Source organism: Protobothrops mucrosquamatus, unplaced genomic scaffold, assembly GCF_001527695.2.
Source record: "Protobothrops mucrosquamatus isolate PMUCROS unplaced genomic scaffold, P.Mucros_1.0 scaffold_225, whole genome shotgun sequence".
NCBI lineage: Eukaryota > Metazoa > Chordata > Lepidosauria > Squamata > Viperidae > Protobothrops > Protobothrops mucrosquamatus.
In genome coordinates, this window is record NW_015386301.1 from 921703 (window position 1) to 942365 (window position 20663).

The 20663-nt window shown below is 34.4% G+C and overlaps 1 protein-coding gene across 1 annotated transcript in view; it reads right to left on the minus strand.

The window, feature by feature from the left end:
• Nucleotides 1-20663, minus strand: part of PTPRD (protein tyrosine phosphatase receptor type D) — a 282311-nt gene that overhangs the window by 87597 nt on the left and 174051 nt on the right. The window contains exons 17-20 of the mRNA XM_015828512.1: nucleotides 17493-17702; nucleotides 15073-15233; nucleotides 12332-12444; nucleotides 4972-5069 (exon numbers count right to left, since the gene is read on the minus strand). Coding sequence (XP_015683998.1) covers nucleotides 4972-5069; nucleotides 12332-12444; nucleotides 15073-15233; nucleotides 17493-17702 — 582 coding nt within the window. The remainder of the gene's footprint in view (nucleotides 1-4971; nucleotides 5070-12331; nucleotides 12445-15072; nucleotides 15234-17492; nucleotides 17703-20663) is intronic.

The following is a 20663-nucleotide window of genomic DNA, read 5'->3' on the forward strand; positions in this document are numbered from 1 at the left end:
GAGAGAGAGAGAAAAGCAATATTTTGGAAATATGCCTTGTGAGAATGGACGATGATATAAATTAACAAGCAGCATGGAGTGCTATCTATAGCTCTCCGCTACAGTCGTGTCAATAAAACCATGGGTCCTCATCAACTTTTGATCCTGATCACCAGTTGCATTTGTTTATTGTCTTCTCTCTCTTACTTCCATTAAACAACACTACTATGGAGATTATCTCCTCAGCTGAAGATTTAGCAGAAACCCTTTAGGAATGTCCTCTGTAGTTATATCACATCTAGCTATGACACTTCTTTTATCATTTTAGATGGCAGGTGGAAAGCCTTGGGTTCACAAGGCTTGTAGTTTTATGATCTCTGGGTGCATATTGCAGTATTTTCTTGGCAGATAATGCAGTAATTCATAACTGACAATTTTCATTTGTTATTGACTTGAGTCCAACTGAAATTAATCATAATCAAGATCCAACTGAACAATTAATCATGTCTATGTTATACTCCATTTGTTTCAAAGAACCTTAGTCATAATTCATTTTAGCTAACCTGAGGCTGATATATTTTCATATATGACTTTTACTGTGCCATTCTTATTGGTTTTATTTTAAATTTTCTATGACTTTTCCCCCCTTTATGTTTAGATTTTTAGAATCACTCAAGCAGACTAGAGATTGTACCGGATTCAAAGAATTATGTATCTAACTCCAGCTCTCCAAAGGAGTTCTTCAAAAAAGAATTTTCTACCCCAAAGTCAAAGCTCTTTTAAAACTTAGAAAAATTTCCAAATATCAAAGACATTCCAAAATAAGTTTTAGCCTAGGGTTTTTCAAACTGTTTTTCATGGAAATCTTGATGGCATTCCATAGGAGCAAGAGGAGCAGGAAGAAGGACGCTCAGGGTGTCCATAACAATTTTTCTAAGGAAAAGCAATCTAATCCCAGTCATTGTATACTGATTTGTTTGGATGATATATTAATATCCCAAGTAATTTTGAAATTCAATTTTTAATCTTTGTACATTAGAAATATTTTACATTCACAATATCAGTTTGTTTTTCATACTTCAAAATAATAAACAAAGGAACTTTCCAGGGTGGTAATTGGAGCATCCATTTTGGTAAAATTCAAATTACTTAAATATATACATTTGATACATAAATGACAATGTGTACAAGTTATAGTTTTATTGCCAAATTTCTATCTTTAGACTTTTGCCTCTTGATCAGGGTTCTGGGATTTTTTAAAATTAAAGTTACCCTGAAAAAGCTTGGAAGCCTTTGTTAGATGGAATCTTTTGTTTTACCAAAAATAGCGCCTTTTATTTTATCAAACTTATTTGATAATTTTTAGATGTTTAGACCATGGGTCCCCAACCCTTAGTCCGTGGACCAACATCAGTCCACGGCATGCCAGCAACAAGCCGCACAAACAAGCAAAACGCCATCCTTGAGATGCAGACACAAAATGCCCACTCTGGTCCGTGGAAAAAATCTTTGTCCATGCACTGGTTGCTGATGCCCAAAAGGTTGGGGGCCGTTGGTTTAGACAATTTATTCTATATACTTTGGAACAGACAGCAAAAGGAAGTATAGATAACTTTAGAAATTTATACTATGCAGAACAACATTGTGAAGTTCATATAAAGGAAATAAATGAGTACCAGCAAATGCCTCATGAAATACAAAGTTTGCATGATCTCTGTGACTGTGAACACTAAATAATTACATACAATTGGCATAAAATCTCTGGCTAATTGTGTTAAGTGTCACTTGAAACCCTAACGTGACCTTCAAGTCAATATAATTTAGTGAATGTTAAAGCTGCATTTTCATTTTTGACAGTAATGAGATTATTTTTCAGACAAAGCTTAAGACCTTATCTAACACCGAATCATTACATGATAAGCAACTGAACATAAGTACTTTAAACATAAATATACAATTGCTATTTAAATGTCTCTTGCTTAAGATATTAAATATTTATACTCTACGGACTGAAATATTTATGTAAAGGTCAAATAGAACTGCATTCCAAAGGTAACATTTATTAAAGTTTCTATCAAACTATTCCTAATAAAGGAGGCATCCATGCTTAATAGATATAGAGTACTAATTTATTTGCATTCTGTCAGTGTCACCTGACAGTATGTTTCAAAATCATTCGTTTCAAAGCATTGAAATGGTATTTTGAAAGCTTGAAAGCATAAATATATATTAATAAGCTGTTAAACTACCCATATTTTAGAATAAATAGTTTTGCATCTTGGAATTTAAAGGATTTTATAATAGGGTTGAACATGATAATATTATTATGATGCTAGATGAGCCAGCTGACAAAAATGTCATTGTGCTATTGCTTATAAGGAGTACTAGTATTCTAGTGTTAGCAGCTGTTATTTCTAGTAATAATTTGCATTTGTTTCAGAAAGAACCTAACAGTTCAGTACTTAATTGCTTGAAGAATGTTGCATAATAAGTATTGCCATTCCAGTAACTTCATGCAAACTGTATTCTTCTGTTAAGTGCATTAATGTGGTTGCATCAAGCAGCAAATTCTGGGGCACAATAAGGACAACAAAACTGTTACTTAATGATGTCCGATGCAAGGAAACAGGATGACACTGTGAGCTGATCAGAGAAGTTTCTTTATTGCTGTTCACCTATTTATAGGAAGTGCATTCTCTTGGGAACAACCAGATAAGGGTTCCAGGAATTTTTTTGGGGGAGGGTGTTTCAGGTTTCCGTTGCTTCTTTCCCTGCAGGGATTTCAAGCTAGCCATTCTCTTAGCTCCACCTGCTCACTCTAGCTGCAGATTCTGCCACAATTAGTCCTTTTTATCTTTATTGAGGACAATGCCTTTCCTTCTTGGGTGTGAAATCAACAGGTTTCAATATGCTATGCCCTGGGTGGTGAAGTTACAGCTTTGCTTGAATCTCAAGTCAGAGGCTAAACAGGCAGATCTGACAGACCATCACCTTATGGCAGCTTCATAGGGCATGAGTCTGAACAAGACTAAGTTCAGGTAATGGGCAGGTATATTCTGGAGGGTGCCTAATTGAAGAACACATTGTACCTACCAAGGGCTAAGCAAGGAGATGATCAGCACATCACCTTGAAAAGAGAAACACAATGTTTTTGATCCCCTTCAAAACATGCCAGCTTCTGGGGCTATATAAAAGTAACCTCCAACGCCCTGCCCTCCAAACAGCTGGAGTTGCTCCCAGCTCTTCATTTTGGCTAATCTTGACCTTTGTTCTGACTTGTGGAATTTTCTGATACTCACATTCTGGTTTGTTAGAGGGAACTCTTTTTTCTCCTAGCAGATAACTCATGTTACAAGGTAAGACATGGACCTTTTAAAGTCTTAAGTGCTCTCTGGTTAATTTACTCACCTGTCACAATTATCAGAAATAAACCATAGCATTGAAAAGTATTTATTGTTCACTACAATACTAGCTATACATATTACAGCAGAATTTTCTCTGAATATTTGGGTTTTCTCTTTTCTTTCATTTTTTTTTCTGATACAATGGAATGTTAGAAATAAAATTACATAAAGAGCCTTGGGATTATGTCTGTTCATTAACAGGATTTCCCAAGAACAGAATGGGACTAAATTTGGTGGTGGTAGTGGTGGCAATAAGTCAGAAAAAGAGTTTCAATGTAGGATGAGACTAGATGGGACTGTAGAGGAAAAAAAGATATGGAGAAAAAAATTCCACTAATGCTTTCCAATGGAAGAGTCATTGGGTAGCAGCTTGGAAAACTGCTGACCACCCAAATATGAAGCTCCACCTTCCCTAGTAACATGACCCAGCGTAGAACTGCTCTTAAGGGGGAAAAAATCTGTCAGAATTCTGCATGCTTCCTATACATATTGTGCTTTCCAGAAACCAGCAATAATTAATGTAACTTAATGGATGTGGCCCTCTTGTCTTCATTCTCTACTGAGAATGATCTCTCAATGTTTGTGCGCATCCTGGGAGTGATAATCCATGGGATATTAAAAGGTAATTCATAATAGCTTCCCATGATACTATTACAATGTGTAACTCATGAATTAATGAACAGTGAGGTAATAATAACTATACCAATCCTTAGTATATAGGCAACATTTACTCTGTGAACCAACCCAATTCTGAATTAATTACTTAAATTCTTATGGAATTGTAAATTAAGCTACACATATGACAAAATAAAATTATCATGTAAGAATTTTCTTTTCATTTCTTTCTGCCCAAAGTATTTATATATTAATTTTACTTGCATTGAATTTAACTGAATTCACTGTCTTATCCATTCAATACTAACACATGCTGTGGATTTTTTTTTCTTATTCTTTGTTAGGCATTTATTTCAGGATTTTATTCCTGAAGTGGTTAACACTGAATTTTTAAGTTTTTAAAATTTTAGAATGGCATGTAAGAATTAAATATTTTCAAGTATTTCTTGATACTAAAAGAAAAAGATACCATGCTGTTGTTATCTAAGTCACTTCTTTCCATTGCTCTCCATTTACCCAATTCCTAGGATGCTTCCACTCTCCCCTTTTCTTTTTCCTACCTATTTATATTATATTTCAATGATAAAAGAAACTGATTTGGACAGAATGTCTCCCAAAGAGATTTAAAATCCTTTCCTATCCAAACAAGATATTAACTTATTGAAAATATCTTCTGGGAGAAAATGCTAACTTGTTAAGAATTTGCTTTAAATATTCACAATAGCATGAAAATAATGAAGCAATTAATCCTAAAATACCTATGATGAAATCTTACTCTAATCAGCAAGCTTGCTATACCATTTGTTTAGGAATTCAGTCTTACTTGAAAATTTGTCTGACTTCTATTTTAATTACATTAATTTATGTTTATATTTATAGAGAGAAGTGTCTACTGAGAGTTTATTCCAACCCATTAATATTGTCATTTTAAATTATCAGTGAATCAACCCCTGAGAAACCTGGGGGTCATTACCTCATATTCTTGGGAAAATTTCAGGTTGTCATTTGCCTTCAGTCTTTCAATGTGATCTGCAAGTTCCAAAATAGGTATTGGTGGATGGCTAGCCATACCTGTTAAAGTAGAAAAAAGATGAAATTTAAAAATAATGAAAGATAAGTACTAATATTCAAATTTTAAAATATAGCAATTGAAATGTCTATAAAATGTGTAAATAGTACAGATGTTTTAAGGTGATAGAAGCAGGCATATAGTTTAGTCACTCAAAGCAACACATGCTCTGAAGAGATGAGCTCTGAAGCCAGATTACTAAACAAAATTAAAAAAAAACAAGCAATTTCACCAAACAACCATTCTCTAGTGTTAGAATGAATATATACATATATATTTATATATATAATAATAATGTAAATATATATATATATATATTTACATACACATATATTATGCCAAAGCTTAATGAAGTTAGCTAAGTGCAAAGAATGAAATAGTTAGACCTTATGTTCATTTCTGTTTGAATAATGACTTGTAATGTCATATATAACCCCTTGTCTTGAACGGTGTGAAATGGAAATGGTGCTGGACTTAGGTGAACAGAATGTGAATCGAGGGCAAGGAGAAAGCTATCAAAGAGTCCTAAATAGTTGAGAGAAAATAACTTATGAGGAAAACTAACTTGAAGAATGTAGGTTACCAAGGTAACCAGAGAAACTTGGTCCTGCAAAAAGAGATTTGAAAAATAAAACAGGGGAAGGAAAAAACCTCATGTGTAATTATAAAATTGAATGAAATGAAATAAATGAATAGCTTGGTTCTTAAAATAATTATTGTATTTCAAGAATTGGAGAAGTTGATTAAGGCAAAGAATAATCTAATGATTTTTCAAAACATGTTACAAAAAATTTAGGACATTCACATGCAGCTATGGATAGTCAGAGTAAACAGGCACTGCAGCTTATAGACAACAGTCAATAAAGACATTGTACATCAGACATTTAAAGCTTCAAAAATGTTTCCACTAGTAGCAGATTGTAGTGGCAGGGGTTGTACAGAATCAGTTTTGTGAAACACAAACATGCAGTTCACCCTACTTTCTCAGAGAAAAGATAAAGATCTCAATCCCGTCCCTTTATCAACCCCCAGAGATTACCTACAATCTACTTCAGGTGTAAACATCTTTGTCTACAGATGGAAAAACAGTGAACATTGAGAAGGGTCAGGGAAGGGATGGAATGGGATGAGATGGGATAGAAAAGCAACAGCGTAAATTGGAGACAGGGTAAAGGGTGAAATGGGGTCAACTAGCAGGATCTGCCAGCTAAAGATTTTAGCAAATCCACAAGTATTTGCTCAAATGGGTATATTTTTTCAACTGCTCATGGGGTGTGTGTGTGTGTGATTTTTTCACCCATTCAATGTATTTCCCATATTGTATAGGGAGACATAAAATTGGCTAGATTTTTAAACTAGTAAACCCCAGATGTATGGACATTATGTGTAAACAAAAGAAAGATGGCAACTGAAAGGAGGAGTGGGGGGCTCAAGCTGGAAGCCATATTTTCCACAGGTCAGGCAGTTTCACCACTGCAACTTTGAAAGATGTATTCTACAAAAGCCAGTTTGCATGATGCTACACAGCTTTATCTGTCATGATCAGGAAATGATAATATAAAGATAGAAATTACATTTGCTATGTTCTTACTAGAGTTACAGAACTCCTGGCTTAATGAAGGAAAGGTCATCAACACCAGCATGTCATTTAAATCCTGCTGGTGGCATTGAAAATAGCACTATGGAAGGTAATATGATGTGGCAAAACTAATTAGATACATAACAGTTCTTTTGATTGTTTGGTAAGCGTATGAAGCCCACACATTATGGAAACTACTTTCAGAAAGGAAAATAAACAATATTTTTTATTAATTTGGAAGATGTTTCAATATCTCTCATATCTTCACATGGAATATTTAATCTGGGTGGTTTGTTTTTTGAAATAGCCAACACATTTTTAATCCAGATCGAGCATCCCAGTGACACAATATAGAAAGAGAAAAAAAAGGCACAAGAAAATGCTAGGCTTATTCAGAAATGGAAGTTGAATAATGGAACATCTAAAACAGTGAACAGAGAAAATAATAGACAAAGATGTTTAGACCTTTTCGAGCGAATCGTGGGAGAGAGTTATTATCATATAAGGATTGAGTGGTAGTTTGGCTAGAGAGGGAGGACACAGAGCCAATCAGGGAGGCGTAGGGGACTGAATTACTGCTCAAAGCTGTAAAAAGTAAAGCCAATTGGAAATGGGAAAGAAATTAGTAACAGCAGTACACCATCATATTAAGTCAATTTTTTTTTACAGAGACCAAGGTACTATTCTGCATGCACAATACAACGTGGACATTCAGAACTGAGAAAGAGACAGAAAGGTCAGACTACTCTAATTTGTTCACGTACAGAACCAGACAGCTGTATTAGTGGATCACATTATTGTAGAACTGGATCTCAATATTCAATTTTATATTATTGAAAACCGAGATATCATTGATATGAAATACTAGATCAGTTATAAATAATAAGCCTCAAATGCAGGCTTATATGGAAATAAAAGAATCTTCAATGGTGCTCACTCTTTAGTAGAGATAAATAGTCCAAGATGTTAAAATCATGTTCCATGATTTTAACTGTTTTTATTGTATCCATATTGAAACATCTAAGATAAGAATTCCTTCTGTACTTTGCTATTTATATGGGCATCATCCTTCTACAGGGAGACATTCGATTCTTATCAAAATGTGGTACACAATTTGTTCACTTGTTTAAGCAGAAGGGATAACTTTATTTAAGAAGAAAACTGAACCACTTCTTGAACCAACCATCTGATTATTATTATGTTTATGAATTATATAAAATGAATGCCTTTTCTTAAATTTCACAATAATCTCATCAAAGGAAATAAATAGAAAAGTTGTACAAGTGTGTGTGGTTTTCTTTCTTTCTTTCTTTCTTTCTTTCTTTCTTTCTTTCTTTTTCTTTCCTTTCTTTCTTTCTTTCTTTCTTCTTTCTCTGCCTTTTATTTCATACCCACTGTTTGTTTATCATTTATACATTCTAAAGCATACTGCATACAGATGAGTATTGTTATATTTATTATTAACTTGAAAATGATATTGCTTTTTTTTTTTGCTATACAACTGCAGCTGAAGGCCAAATATTGTCCTCAGCACGGTCAAGAAATTTCAACTAGTAATGGGCTTCTGCATTCAAGAGTCCATTTTAACTTAAATACTGTAGAATACAGATGGCTTGATGTTATGAATCTGGAAAGCATCCACTGCTGATGCATATTTGCATGACAATGTATCCTAAGAGCATTTTTATTAACAGATATGGGTGGAACAGCATATGCCAATGTTTTCTTCCCTCCATACTGCCCCATTATATTAAAAGAGAGATGAGAAAAATAAAATAAATCAAACAACACAGAGATGGAAATTATGTAGCCCTGGTGCAAGCCACACAATACAAAAACATGCATGTATCAGATTTCATTGTCAAGCATCCCATTTGCCCAGGTATATTAGAGATATAGCATTCTTCAGTTACTAGTTACATCTAATTCTCTGGTGGTGCGTGCTTCTGAAGAAAGTGGTAATTTTATAATGCACATAAAGAAGCTATGACATATGCGAACAAAAGCACATGAGCAGTCGTAGCATTCTTGCCATTCATCTTAAGGATTAAAAATGCTAAATATTCACATTTGCTCAGTTTCCCATGGGGAACAAAAGTAAGAAAGCAAATACACCTTAAGAACATGTTCACTGAAGATGGGCTTAATAAATTACGTCATCTCTTGGGGTTAAGCTCCTTATTGACATATTTTCAGAAAATATCCTCATGATGTCGTCTTAAATTCTTCCTCAGCTTTTTATAAACTACATCACCTTTAACCTTATCAACGTATGCTGTATGAACAATCAGAGATGCTTCCCATACAACACAGATTCTGACTTGGTCAAAGGCTAGGTTCTGGCCACCTTTCATTGGCCACTTTTGGTTGCTGCAAGGATGCTCCCTTTCATTCAGGTTGCTGGGGAGACCCCTTAATGGCTACTTTAGTTTTGAGAGCAAATAGAGTGTGAGAACGTCTGGTTCCATAGAGATGACTGCCTGACCAGGGTTTTGCAATACATAGGTCAAATGTTATCTAAACTGCTTATATACATGTCATCTCTCAAAAGCCCATCAAACTTGGGTAAAAATAGGCCCCCATGGCACAGCAGCATTGGCTTCTCCCTCTGGCTTCATTCAGCACTGCTCTTTTGACAGGTGTTTTCTTTCCTTTTTTTTACAAGAAAGAGAAACAGGTAGAGTAACTTCATGGACAGATTAAGACTTTATATTTATCCCTCTCAGAGAATGGACGTGTCCAAAAAGTGGACACCTGTCTGTTCCTGTTAATTCCCCATTCCTGTTAATTCCCCATTCCATTGCATGGAATGATTAATAGAATGGGAGAAATCTGCCATATGTGCCCCATTTTACATCTTTTGATATCTGCTCATTACACAAGTGACTTTGCATATGGACACGACTGGAAGAAACAAAGTAAGGTAAGAGAAATGCTGCAATCATCACATCTGATCAAGGATATGATCATGGTTTTGGTTTAAGAGGAAGGCAGCAAGAAATTGCCTTCGCCTGACACAGCTTACAAAGCTTTTTGTATGCAGGAAGAATCTAGGCATCAAGAGATGACTGCGCCAATATGTATAGTCTCAAGCCTACTACTCATGGATTCATTTGATATTGATTTAATATTAAGAAGAATAGGTTTATTAATTAATAACGTAAAATTTTACAAATGAGCTTTTCTTTTGGGTTTTTGATGTTTGAATTTTTTTTTATTAAATTACAGTTGTGATGCTGCAAATATAAGAATATTAAAATATTCCGGTTATTTCTACCACCAACTTTTGCAATGTTTCTTTTTGAATGGTTTTTTTTCTGTTATTTTCAATTATAATGGGTTCAAACTCCTATAATTCATAATGGATATAACCTCCAATAATGAAAAAGCTGCAGTTCATAGTATGTTCCAAAATTCAGTGAGGATTCCTCTCATGGAAGAGACTGAGAAAATTATTTGAAAATTCTTCTTCCTGTAGTCATAAATATCACACAGAATTGCAAAAGAAAGAATGAGAATTTGGATATCTACCACTGCAATATGGTCTCAACTATATCCTCTGTGAATACAAAGTTGGATCCAGCTTAGATATTTTTGAATAGATATAACTCAGCTGGCTTGCCATGCCCTTTTACTAGGATAGTAGTTTTATTCAGACATTTGAAGCCAGTATAAACCAATATCTGAAAAGGAAGAGAAGGAGAAGGAGGAAGAGGAGGAGGAGGAGGAGGAGGAGAAGGAGAAGGAGGAGGAGGAAGAAATGGTAATAGTAGTAGTAGTAGATTGGAACTTGTCCCTATTGAAATGGGCAGAAAGGCCTTTACATTTATCACGCCTACTGTGCCAAAGAAGAACAAAGGGCAAATTTACTGACTGCATTTTCCTTTTTCCTTTTCATATGTTGGTTAAGTGAATTTCTTAATGTCTGAAAAGAGATTTTCAATTCATTTTGTTAAAAACAGATGTACTATATGGAGGAATACTGAGGAGAAGGCATTGTGTTGATTTACTCATTGAAAACATTTGTACATTACTTCCCATTAAAAAGTCTCAAAGTGGTATGAGATTTTAAAAATCTCAAATTATGTTGAATTTCCTGCCCTACTGACATTTATTATAGAGACATGAGGTAAGATAAAATTAGAAAACTATGAAACGATCATTAAATTCAAAGCTGCAATAATTCCAACCGTCGCTGTTGTTCAGTTGTGTGCAATGTTGTTCAACAAATAATTTGTTGCAATGTTGGTTTTTACTTTCCTTTGACATTAACTATTTTTCATTCACCATGTCTTCATTATTCTTTTTACATTCTCATATCAAAGTAAAATAGGCCAAGGAGTCAAACTAAATTTGAGAAACTGAGAAGACAGATTGTTCTCATTTTCAGAAAACATATTTTTAGGTTAAACTCAGGACAAGATAAAGTGCATTCTGGATGATTTAATCCAGAATACATACAGCTTGTAGTGTTACTGAGCTGCATGGGTTAGGCAGTTGATCTCAAACCTCTTTTGTATATAGGTATTGTTTGCTTTACTTAATGTAACATAAAAGTCATGCCTGTAGGATTTGGTCTACGATGGTAGTTTACATACAGGCAAATAATGGAGTGATAAGCATGCATGAGTAAATGGATTTCCAACAGAGAACTGGGCATAAGAGAAGCAATGTAGGCTTTAACAGTATGCATATTTAATATATATTCACATAGCAGATATCCAATGCTAATTATTCAATACAGAAAGCATAATTTACTTAGTACAGAATGTTACTGTATTTCTATAAAAATGAAAGCTACAATACTGGTATAATACACAGGTAGTCCTCAACTTACAACCACAATTGAGCCCAAAATTTCTGTTGCTAAGTGAGATATTTGTTAAGTGAATTCTGACTTATTTTACAACCTTTCTTGTCAAAGTTGTTAAGTTAGTGACATTGCTGTTAAGTGAATCAGGTTTTCTCCTTTACTTTTCTTGTCAGAAGGTCACGAAAGCAGATCACATGACCCTGGGACACTGCAACCGTCATAAATATGAGTCAGTTGCCAGGAGTCTGAATTTTGATCACATGACCATGGGGATGCTTCAACGATCGTTAAGTGTGAAAAATGGTTGTAAGTCACTTTTTTCAGTGCCCTTGTAACTTTGAACAGTTACTGAATGGATGGTTATAAGTCAAGGACTACCTGTAGTTATTTCTTAACCAACCACTTTCTTTTTCTCTTGAGCCTTTTAAACAGGTTTTCCTGTTACCTCTGGCTTTTTTCATTCCTACTGGTGTTGTACATGTTTAAAGAATTTTAAATCCTCATCAAAATGAGATTCTAATTAAGATAGTACATGGAACATTTGAGGGAAGGAGGACATGATTATCTTGAATTTATGAATGACATTAAATACCCCACTAGTCTATCTCATAACTATGGATTTCTAAAAATAACATTAATTAAAGACAAAATATGATTAATTTGGTACATTTCACCAGCATAAAACCAACAGGAAAGAAGCACAGTTTGAAGTAGAGAAATGTTTCAAACTGAGCCTTCAGTAATCAACAGAAGCAACATAGTCAAAGATAATTTTTTTTCATACAGTATTTACTCCTATGAAACTATGAAACATTAAAATCACCTAGGCGATGGGTTGTTTAGATGATTAAAACAGAATATTTGCAAATTACCTGGAGTTTGAAAATTTAGGCGTCTTAGCTCCACTGGATCTGTGGGATGATGTGAAGGAATTTCTTTGCTGTTAGGGATACTGTTCTTTCTAGAGTCTGTGTCTGCCCTTTTCCTGCATAGAGAAAGTGAATACAATCATTAAGGTTATTAATCAAGAACTTACTTATTTATTATTGACATCACTATCCCTCTTGCCAAAGCAAAACTAACAAACCATAAATATATAAGTTCTAATATATTGTTTTTGGTATACACTTAGGATTTTAAAAGATCAACAGAGAAATCAAGTTATGTCGCATCAATAAAAATGACACAATTACGTTAATAGAATAATCTATTATGAAACTTGTATATATTTAATTTTTTGGTGAATCTAGGACAATCAAAAGATAATTAAATATGACTGAATACTGATAAAATTAAGAACAATCAGACTACCATTAAATGTTACAAGTGCACTGATTTCAATAAGATTTGTACATGTTTAATGTCTGGAATGAGCCCAGTGATTATTGCAATCCCGAATCTTATAGAATCTTAAATTTGGAGCTTTTCTAAAACTATTTAAAGAAAAGAATTTTGACTCATGTTCAAACTATTGGCTGTTGCCTAATTTCATCGCAGCTCCATTTTCTGAATTGTACCATTTTATTTAAGATGATGCAAGCTGATTTTATGCTAGCATTAGCAATAACCAAAAAGGTGAATATGTAAGATTGAACAGGTTTTTTTTATAAGCAAGTTCGAAGAAGAGAATCTCTACGCTGAGTGTTATTTTATGGCATCCTGATTTTTTATACTATATTTATCTGATAATGAGATGAATGTTTTCTTTCAAAAAATTACTTGTAAATTGGGGTCACCTTTTCTGTGAAGATGTGGTTGAAAAAGTGAATTAATACGAAGCTGAAATGTCTTCTGATGTTGTTACTGGGGGATACCTTTGAGAATATGATTAGCTGTGTCCAAGGTTAGGGAGGAAGCCCTCAACCTTGCTCTGTCTCTGGGGAATTTCAATACTAAACATTTCGTCTTTCCCTGTCTATTTATTTAATCTCCATGTAATTTTGTTTTCTTCTTTCTCTTCGGTTCACATGTGTGTATGTGAAAGGATAGATGATATGGTAGAAGGCATAAATTAATTTTATAAATGGGATAGCTTATTTTACAGGCCATGAATTTTTAGTCAGGAGCTTTGAATTCAAACCCTGTAAGTTTGTTTAGCCCTCTCTTTTGTTATTTTTGAGTGCAACTTCGATCAGACTTTCAAGCAAATATATGAATATGTATAACATGTACTAAATTGCTGCATATACATATTTTCCAGAGCATATTGGTTTCCAGGACCAGTTTCAAGTTTAATCTTAAATTCACAAAATGGGTATCTGGGCAGTGAACAAGATTATTTTTTTTTAGATTTTTTTCAGTTTAGCCTTTATTGTTTTTTATATTTTTCATCTTCCTTTGGGGAAAAAAACTTAAACTTCAAGTGTGCCTCCTTTTCCAAACAGTTCATTTGTTTGGATTCCTTTAGACTAGTGATGGCGAACGTTTTAGAGACTGAGTAGCCAAACTGCAACCCAAAACCCACTTGGCCACTGATGCGTGGCCAATTGGGTGGGCGTGGCTACGGTGGTAATGGCAGACTGGGTGGGACTGAAAAGTTCAATCAATCAATTCCAACTTTTTTTTTCCGCGAGAAGTTGACTGATTGAACCTCTTTTTTTTTTTTTTTGCACACAGCGGCGGAGGCCTAAAGCGAAAAGATTTTATAAAACCCAGCTGAAGGTCTAGGACTGGGGCGACGGTGCACGTGCCCACAGAGAGGGCTCTGCGTGCCACCTCTGGCACCCATGCCATAGGTTCGCCACCACTGCTTTAGAATGACAAATATTCTGTTTGGAAACTCAAACAAGCTATTTTTAAACTGTTTTCTCATTTTCTCTTTTCTGAGAAAACGGAAAGCAAGTTTTTTAAAAATTTATCTCACCTGTCAGGTTTACTGCTCCATTATTAAGCGGCAGAAAAAAAAGAGAAAAAAAGTGGAATGTTAGTTGGCCAATGGCAAGGTAGGTTACCATGACAGAAAATGTTCTTTCACAATTAGGGTACAGATCTAGTAGTCACTAATACCTTACTGAATTTGATGTAAACATTCTCTACTTATAGGAAAAGATGAAAAAAAATCTCATCAGAATAAAGAAACCGAAGTAATAATCTATCACATTTCTTCCCTTTTCTCTCTTTGCCTCTTATAAAAAACAAATAAATACATCTTCTTCTTTTTTCTTAAGAATATATTGTTTTCCCTGGTAGAAAGCATGATTTATTTTCCACCGGCCAGTTCTCAAACATGGAACTATTTTATATCAGCCACACATGGTAATGTCAAAAAGAACAAATAGCACGAAGATAGCAGTGTCAATTGATAAGAGATAAAACTAAAACAAGGCAAGCAAAAGCATACATTGCAAAACCTACTTCTTGATTCCAAGGGGAAAAAAATTACACTGACAATAAGATTGTATTCTTTCCTGAGAAATTATTGCTCTTGTATGTATTTTTTACAGAAATCTAGAAGAGACACCTAGCCTGGGTGATCCCTTCATCTGTTAAGAATGAAACACTGATTTCATTCAATGTCTAAAAAGAGTCCTTTATGTAAGGAAGCTTCTTTTTTAATCTAAAAATATTTTCAACACAATTAACACCTTCTCTATACACTATTTTGTAAACTTACCTTTTATAAAGTAGAATAGCTATTACAATACAGATGATAAATACAACTGCAAGGACTGGTCCTACAACCCAGATCAAACCCTCTTCCTCTTCTGTAATTGGCTGGGGATTAAGATCCACTGATACAACTGTGTCAGAATATGGGCTGGTTGCAAACATGGTCTGGATGGGGACAAAAATCTGACTTAATCACACAGTGGTGAATATAAGACATTCTATTACATATATATTTAGAACTAGACACAATGAACTTTGTTTCCTTCTCACAGTTAAAGGTTTAGCTTGGCAAGACTTTTCAAACAAAAGTAGAAAAGGGATACCTTTTCTATAATTGTAAAAGAATATTAAAGTAAGAAGACTTTTTGCAATTAACAGTATACCTGGGAAAAACAATTACAATAAGCCTTTAACTAAAATGAATTAAATTCAACAAAGCCCACCAAGTAAATACATGTGACAGGTTAACAACCAATTTGAAAAAAAAAAACCATGTAACTTGTAAATTGAAATGTTAATATTGGCTGCTCTTCTTTCCCAAAAGCCTTTTTTCCTTCCTTTTTTATTTTTTAAAAATATATTAAATAATTCAAGCGTGTAACAAACATATGAAAGAGATGAATTGCACAACAGTACAATTATTTAAATCACTTCAGGAATTCTACTTTTTCTTACAATATTTTCTAATTCTGTTACATTTCACTGCTGATCATTGACAAAATACTGTAATTAAAGAAGTCAGCTTTGCATTTCTTGATTAATTCCTGTTTTTCAAAAATGTTTCATAAAAAACAACATTGTCTGGACAATATGTTTTGAGACAGGAAAGAGAAACCATTAGATGTAAAAATTCATGCCTCAGTAATTATCAGATATTTCAAGAAGCAAAGCAGAAGATATACTATAATGATTAAAATGAGGATACCAACTGTTTACTCTGGGAAATGGAAATACTTAAGAGTTACACATATCATTACTTTCTATGCCAATGCCTTCAATATATGTTGTAGTCAGTCATTACTATGTATAATACCCCTTCAATTTGGAGACAAACTATATATGTACATGTGAACGACATACCATATAGCTAGAATAAATGCACATGTCATGGTCTGATGATGGCATATCAATATGAAAAATTAAATAGAGGCAGAAGCAGAGAGTAGAGTTGTTCACACTTGCTGCTCCATTGTGTGTTGACCCAAGTGGTGAGATTAGCCCCAACCCGTATGGCTTTTTAGAAAGTCCTGAAAATGTGTTTTTTCCAATCAGGCCTGGAGTTCCCAACAGTAGAGAACCTGTATATTGGTTGCACCATATATGACATCTTAATTAATTCCAATCTTGGTTTTACTTATGTTGATATTTAATTGTTTTAAGTGATTATATGAGGGCAATTCGGAAATAAACCTCTGTTTGGTTATCAATGACAGACATTCGCAGATATAGAACTTTTATTATACACATTAGAAAACTGCAACATTACATTACTTTTCTACATACTCGCCATTCAGACTGAGGCACTTGTCATAACGTCTTACAAGGTTTGAAATTTCTTAGTAGTAGTCGCTCGGCATTAAATCTGGGCTATGGAGGGGTGATCAAAAACATCCCAATGGAACCGCTTCAAAAGTTCTCGGGTGCATCTAGCGGTGTGCAGGCGAGCAGTATCGCGAACCAACACTACACCGGAAGTGGTGCCATAGAAAATCCTGTCAAATGTGAAGATACCAAAGGAGTACTGCTAGTGAAGTTCATGGAACGTGGTTCGACCATCAATTCAGAAGTCTACTGTGAAATGTTACAAAAACTCAGGCCAGCTATCCATAACAAGCATTGGGGCATGCTGACTTCCGGTGTGGTTTTGGTTCACCATAATGCTCGCCTGCACACTGCTAGATGCACCCGAGAACTTTTGAAGCAGTTCCATTGGGATGTTTTTTGTTCACCTCCCCTATAGCCCAGATTTGATGCCAAGCGACTACTACTAAGGAATTTCAAACTTTGTAAGACATTATGACAAGTGCCACAATTTGAATAGTAATTATGTTGAAAAGTAATGTAATACTGTAGTTTTCTAATGTGTATAATAAAAGTTCTGTATCTGCGGGTGTCTGCCATTGATAACGAAACAGAGGTTTATTTCTGAATTGCCCTCGTATTTGCTTTTAATGGTTGGTTTAAGATCCCCCTTGTATAAGATGTGTTACCATCTAAATTAGATTAAATAAATAAATAAATCCAGATTGTTTAAAATGCAGATAGAAAGTATTCTTATAACATACCGTAGGTCATCCAAAACATGTAACCATTTCTTAATGTGTAAGAACATAGACAAAGTATGAGCTGTGTGGAGATAAGATAGAGTCTTTAAATACTACATTTAAGGGAGGGGAAAAAAAATCAAACCTGCAGCCAACTTACTGATTCTGAGTGTTCCATCACAGCTAAAATAAAGACAACGTATTCTTGGCCGTTTTGGAGCTGCTTGTTCTCAAAACCACCATACTGTTTCTTATCCCCCAGGGTGAACTCAGTAGGAAGAACATCAAAGTGTGCTGCAATATATGGCTTTAAATCTGCTTCTCTCCCCAAACGAATGCTTCTGCGTTTTCGTGCTATCTCTTTCAGTAGCTTTAGGGTATAAAAGAAAAAAGAGAGAAGCAAAAAAATGGAAAGATAACTATAAATAAAATTAAACTAACACCACAGGATGATAAAAATATTAATCTAGTTTTAAGAACCATGGATTTTGTAAATCATAATCTGTTTTAAGAACTATGGTTTTGTAAACCATAATATGATTTATAATTCTGTTGTAATCCTATGCACATGTACCTAGGACTATACCTCACTGCACTCAATAGGATATTTTTTAATAAATATAAATATAGAAATCTAAATGAATATCATACCTTTTTAAAAAGCCTCATCAGAATCAAAACAGGTTTTAATACTGAACATTATGATCCCTTCTAGTAACAAACTATTAAGCAGTTTTTCAGAAAAGCTGAATGATTGATATATTTGATAAATATGTGATTTAATTCTCTTAAATAATAGGCCAGATAGCATTATATTCCTTCCATCACATTAATGGTTTTTGTTAAAAGAATTGGGGCAAAACATTAATAAAATATTATTCTTTCCATTCCAGCATTAATTCATTGTGAATTTTCTGAACAGTAGTAAATCACAGTTAAAACAGCACTGGCATAATAGTCCCAAATTTATCACAGGGGAAAAATGAAGATTGACAAACAGTAGTGATAGAGCATTGTCTCTGGAAGCAGATGTTGCTCTGTTTATTTAATAAAGTCTCTTTCACAGGGACTAAGCTAAAATATTAATACACCTGAGAATATAGAAAAAGAATGTGATTGTTGCAGAATTATCATTACAGGTAGTTCTCGACGTACAACAGTTCATTCAGTGATCGTTCAAAGTTACAACGGCACTGAAAAATGTGATTTATGACCGTTTTTCCTAGTTATGACCTTTGCAGAATCCCCATGATCATGTGATCAAAATTCGGATGCTTGGCAACTGACTCATACTTATGACAGTCCAGTATCCCACGGTCATGCGATCATCTTCTGACCAGCAAAGTCAATGCCAGATTCATTTAACAACCGGATTACTAACTTATCAACTGCAGCGATTCACTTAACAATTCTGGCAAGAAAAGTTATAAAATGGGGCAAAACTTACTTAACAAATGTCTCACTTAACACCAGAAATTTTGGGCTCAATTGTGGTTGTAAGTTGAGGACTATCTGTATGACATCACTCTTATAGCTTTCTGGGGTTCAGCAAGCGAAACCTGGCTCCAAACACAGATTTCTGACTAAAAGTACATATTGTTTTCAAGCAGTTAATGATTTTTTAAAAACGCACAAAAAATGTAATACATAAATATATGACACTTTTATTTTTTTTAAGTAAAAAGAAAACATAATCAAAATAGCTTCTTAGAATGCCAACTGCTTGCTTCAACACAGAGCACAACATTTGAAGTCACTAATTGACAGGATAGTCTGTTGAGACCCACCAATAAGCTATCTTCCTTCAAGTAAGGGTTGCAACATTTATAACTAAAGCCATTCAGCTGAGAGCTTCCTATCTAGATCAGATTGGGATCAATTGCCAAGCCTTACATAATCATTTCATTGAATAGTTTTTTTTTTATATCCCAACACATTGTATTCTTTTATCTTATTTTCTGTGACATGATCAATAATATAAATTGAACAAAACCAAAATATTAAAATCTTATACACGAAATAAATAAACAAGGGGCCTTTCAAGGTCTAGGAATACAAACAGAGCAACAGTCTGCAACACCTTAAAGCATTTCCATCAGATGTTACTGATCCAGTCTCTTTATAAATACATTATTCCTAAAGCTCTCCTAAAGTAGTCCTGCCACTTCTAATTTTTCCATTTCAGCCTTACATCACAATTCTAAAGGCAACTTCTTGAAAGCAAAGACAGCTGATTTTAGCAGACTTTCAATAAGCTGAAGCTAGCAGGACAATTTGCTGCTTTGTTTCAAATGAAACCTAGGCCTAACTGATGTGGCTTGCCGCAGTATTTGCAGATTTCACGTGAACAGCATGAATGTACAGTGCCAGGATTAGCTTGATCAATAATATATTTAAAAATTAAGACTGAATTGTCAAATATTAGTTCAATAACTGGCTGTTTTAATACTAAGTATAATTTTGTCTTATGCCAATATTGTCCGATACGTCGGTTAAGACGTTGTGAGTGTTGTAACCTCGGCATATTGGGAAATTGGAGAAGCCTGCTAGAATTGCAGATTCTAGATTAAAGCTATGGCAAAGTTTTTGTGAGACCTTGGGAAACAATGTATAAACATGTCTTATACCAATGGCTTGTAAAATGTTTTTTTCACTACAGGTAGTCCTCACTTAATGACCAGTTGCTTAGCAACCATTTAAAGTTATGACAGACTTACCAAAAGCTACTCATGGCCCGGATCCAGAGTTTCGACCGCTGCCACTCTCTGTGGTCATATATGACCGCATTTTGAGTGCTTAGAAGCTGGCAGAACTTTATGGCTGGTTGCAACGTTCTGCGTCATGTAACCGCAATTTATGATGTTTTTTGCCACTTTTCAGCCTCAGTTTTAAGAAAAGATTCAGTTTCAGAGACTAAGACAGGTATACAAATGTTAATGAGTGTCAATGTCATAATCTCTTGCTCCAGCAGGGAGGCAATTCAAATTTCTCTTGGCTTCCTATTTTCCCTGCTATTTTAATTTCACTGTGTTACTACAATATATAAATTTGAAAATTTGTCCAAAAACGCACAAAATTTCAAATATCTTTTCATACATAGAGAAGCGTTCCTAGAACACTCATTCTTTGATTAGCGATATATGCCAAATTGTCACAAGCCCTGTATTGAGGGGTATCTGTACAATTTAATGCAAATATAAATGGGCCCCCATCATCTCTGCTGGTTGGAAGACTTCATGGGACTTATTATTTACAGAAATCTGGCCTTTGTGAATTCAGGGAGGTAGAAACTCTTGCCTATGTCCTTATGTGGTGTCCTTTCTATGTTTCC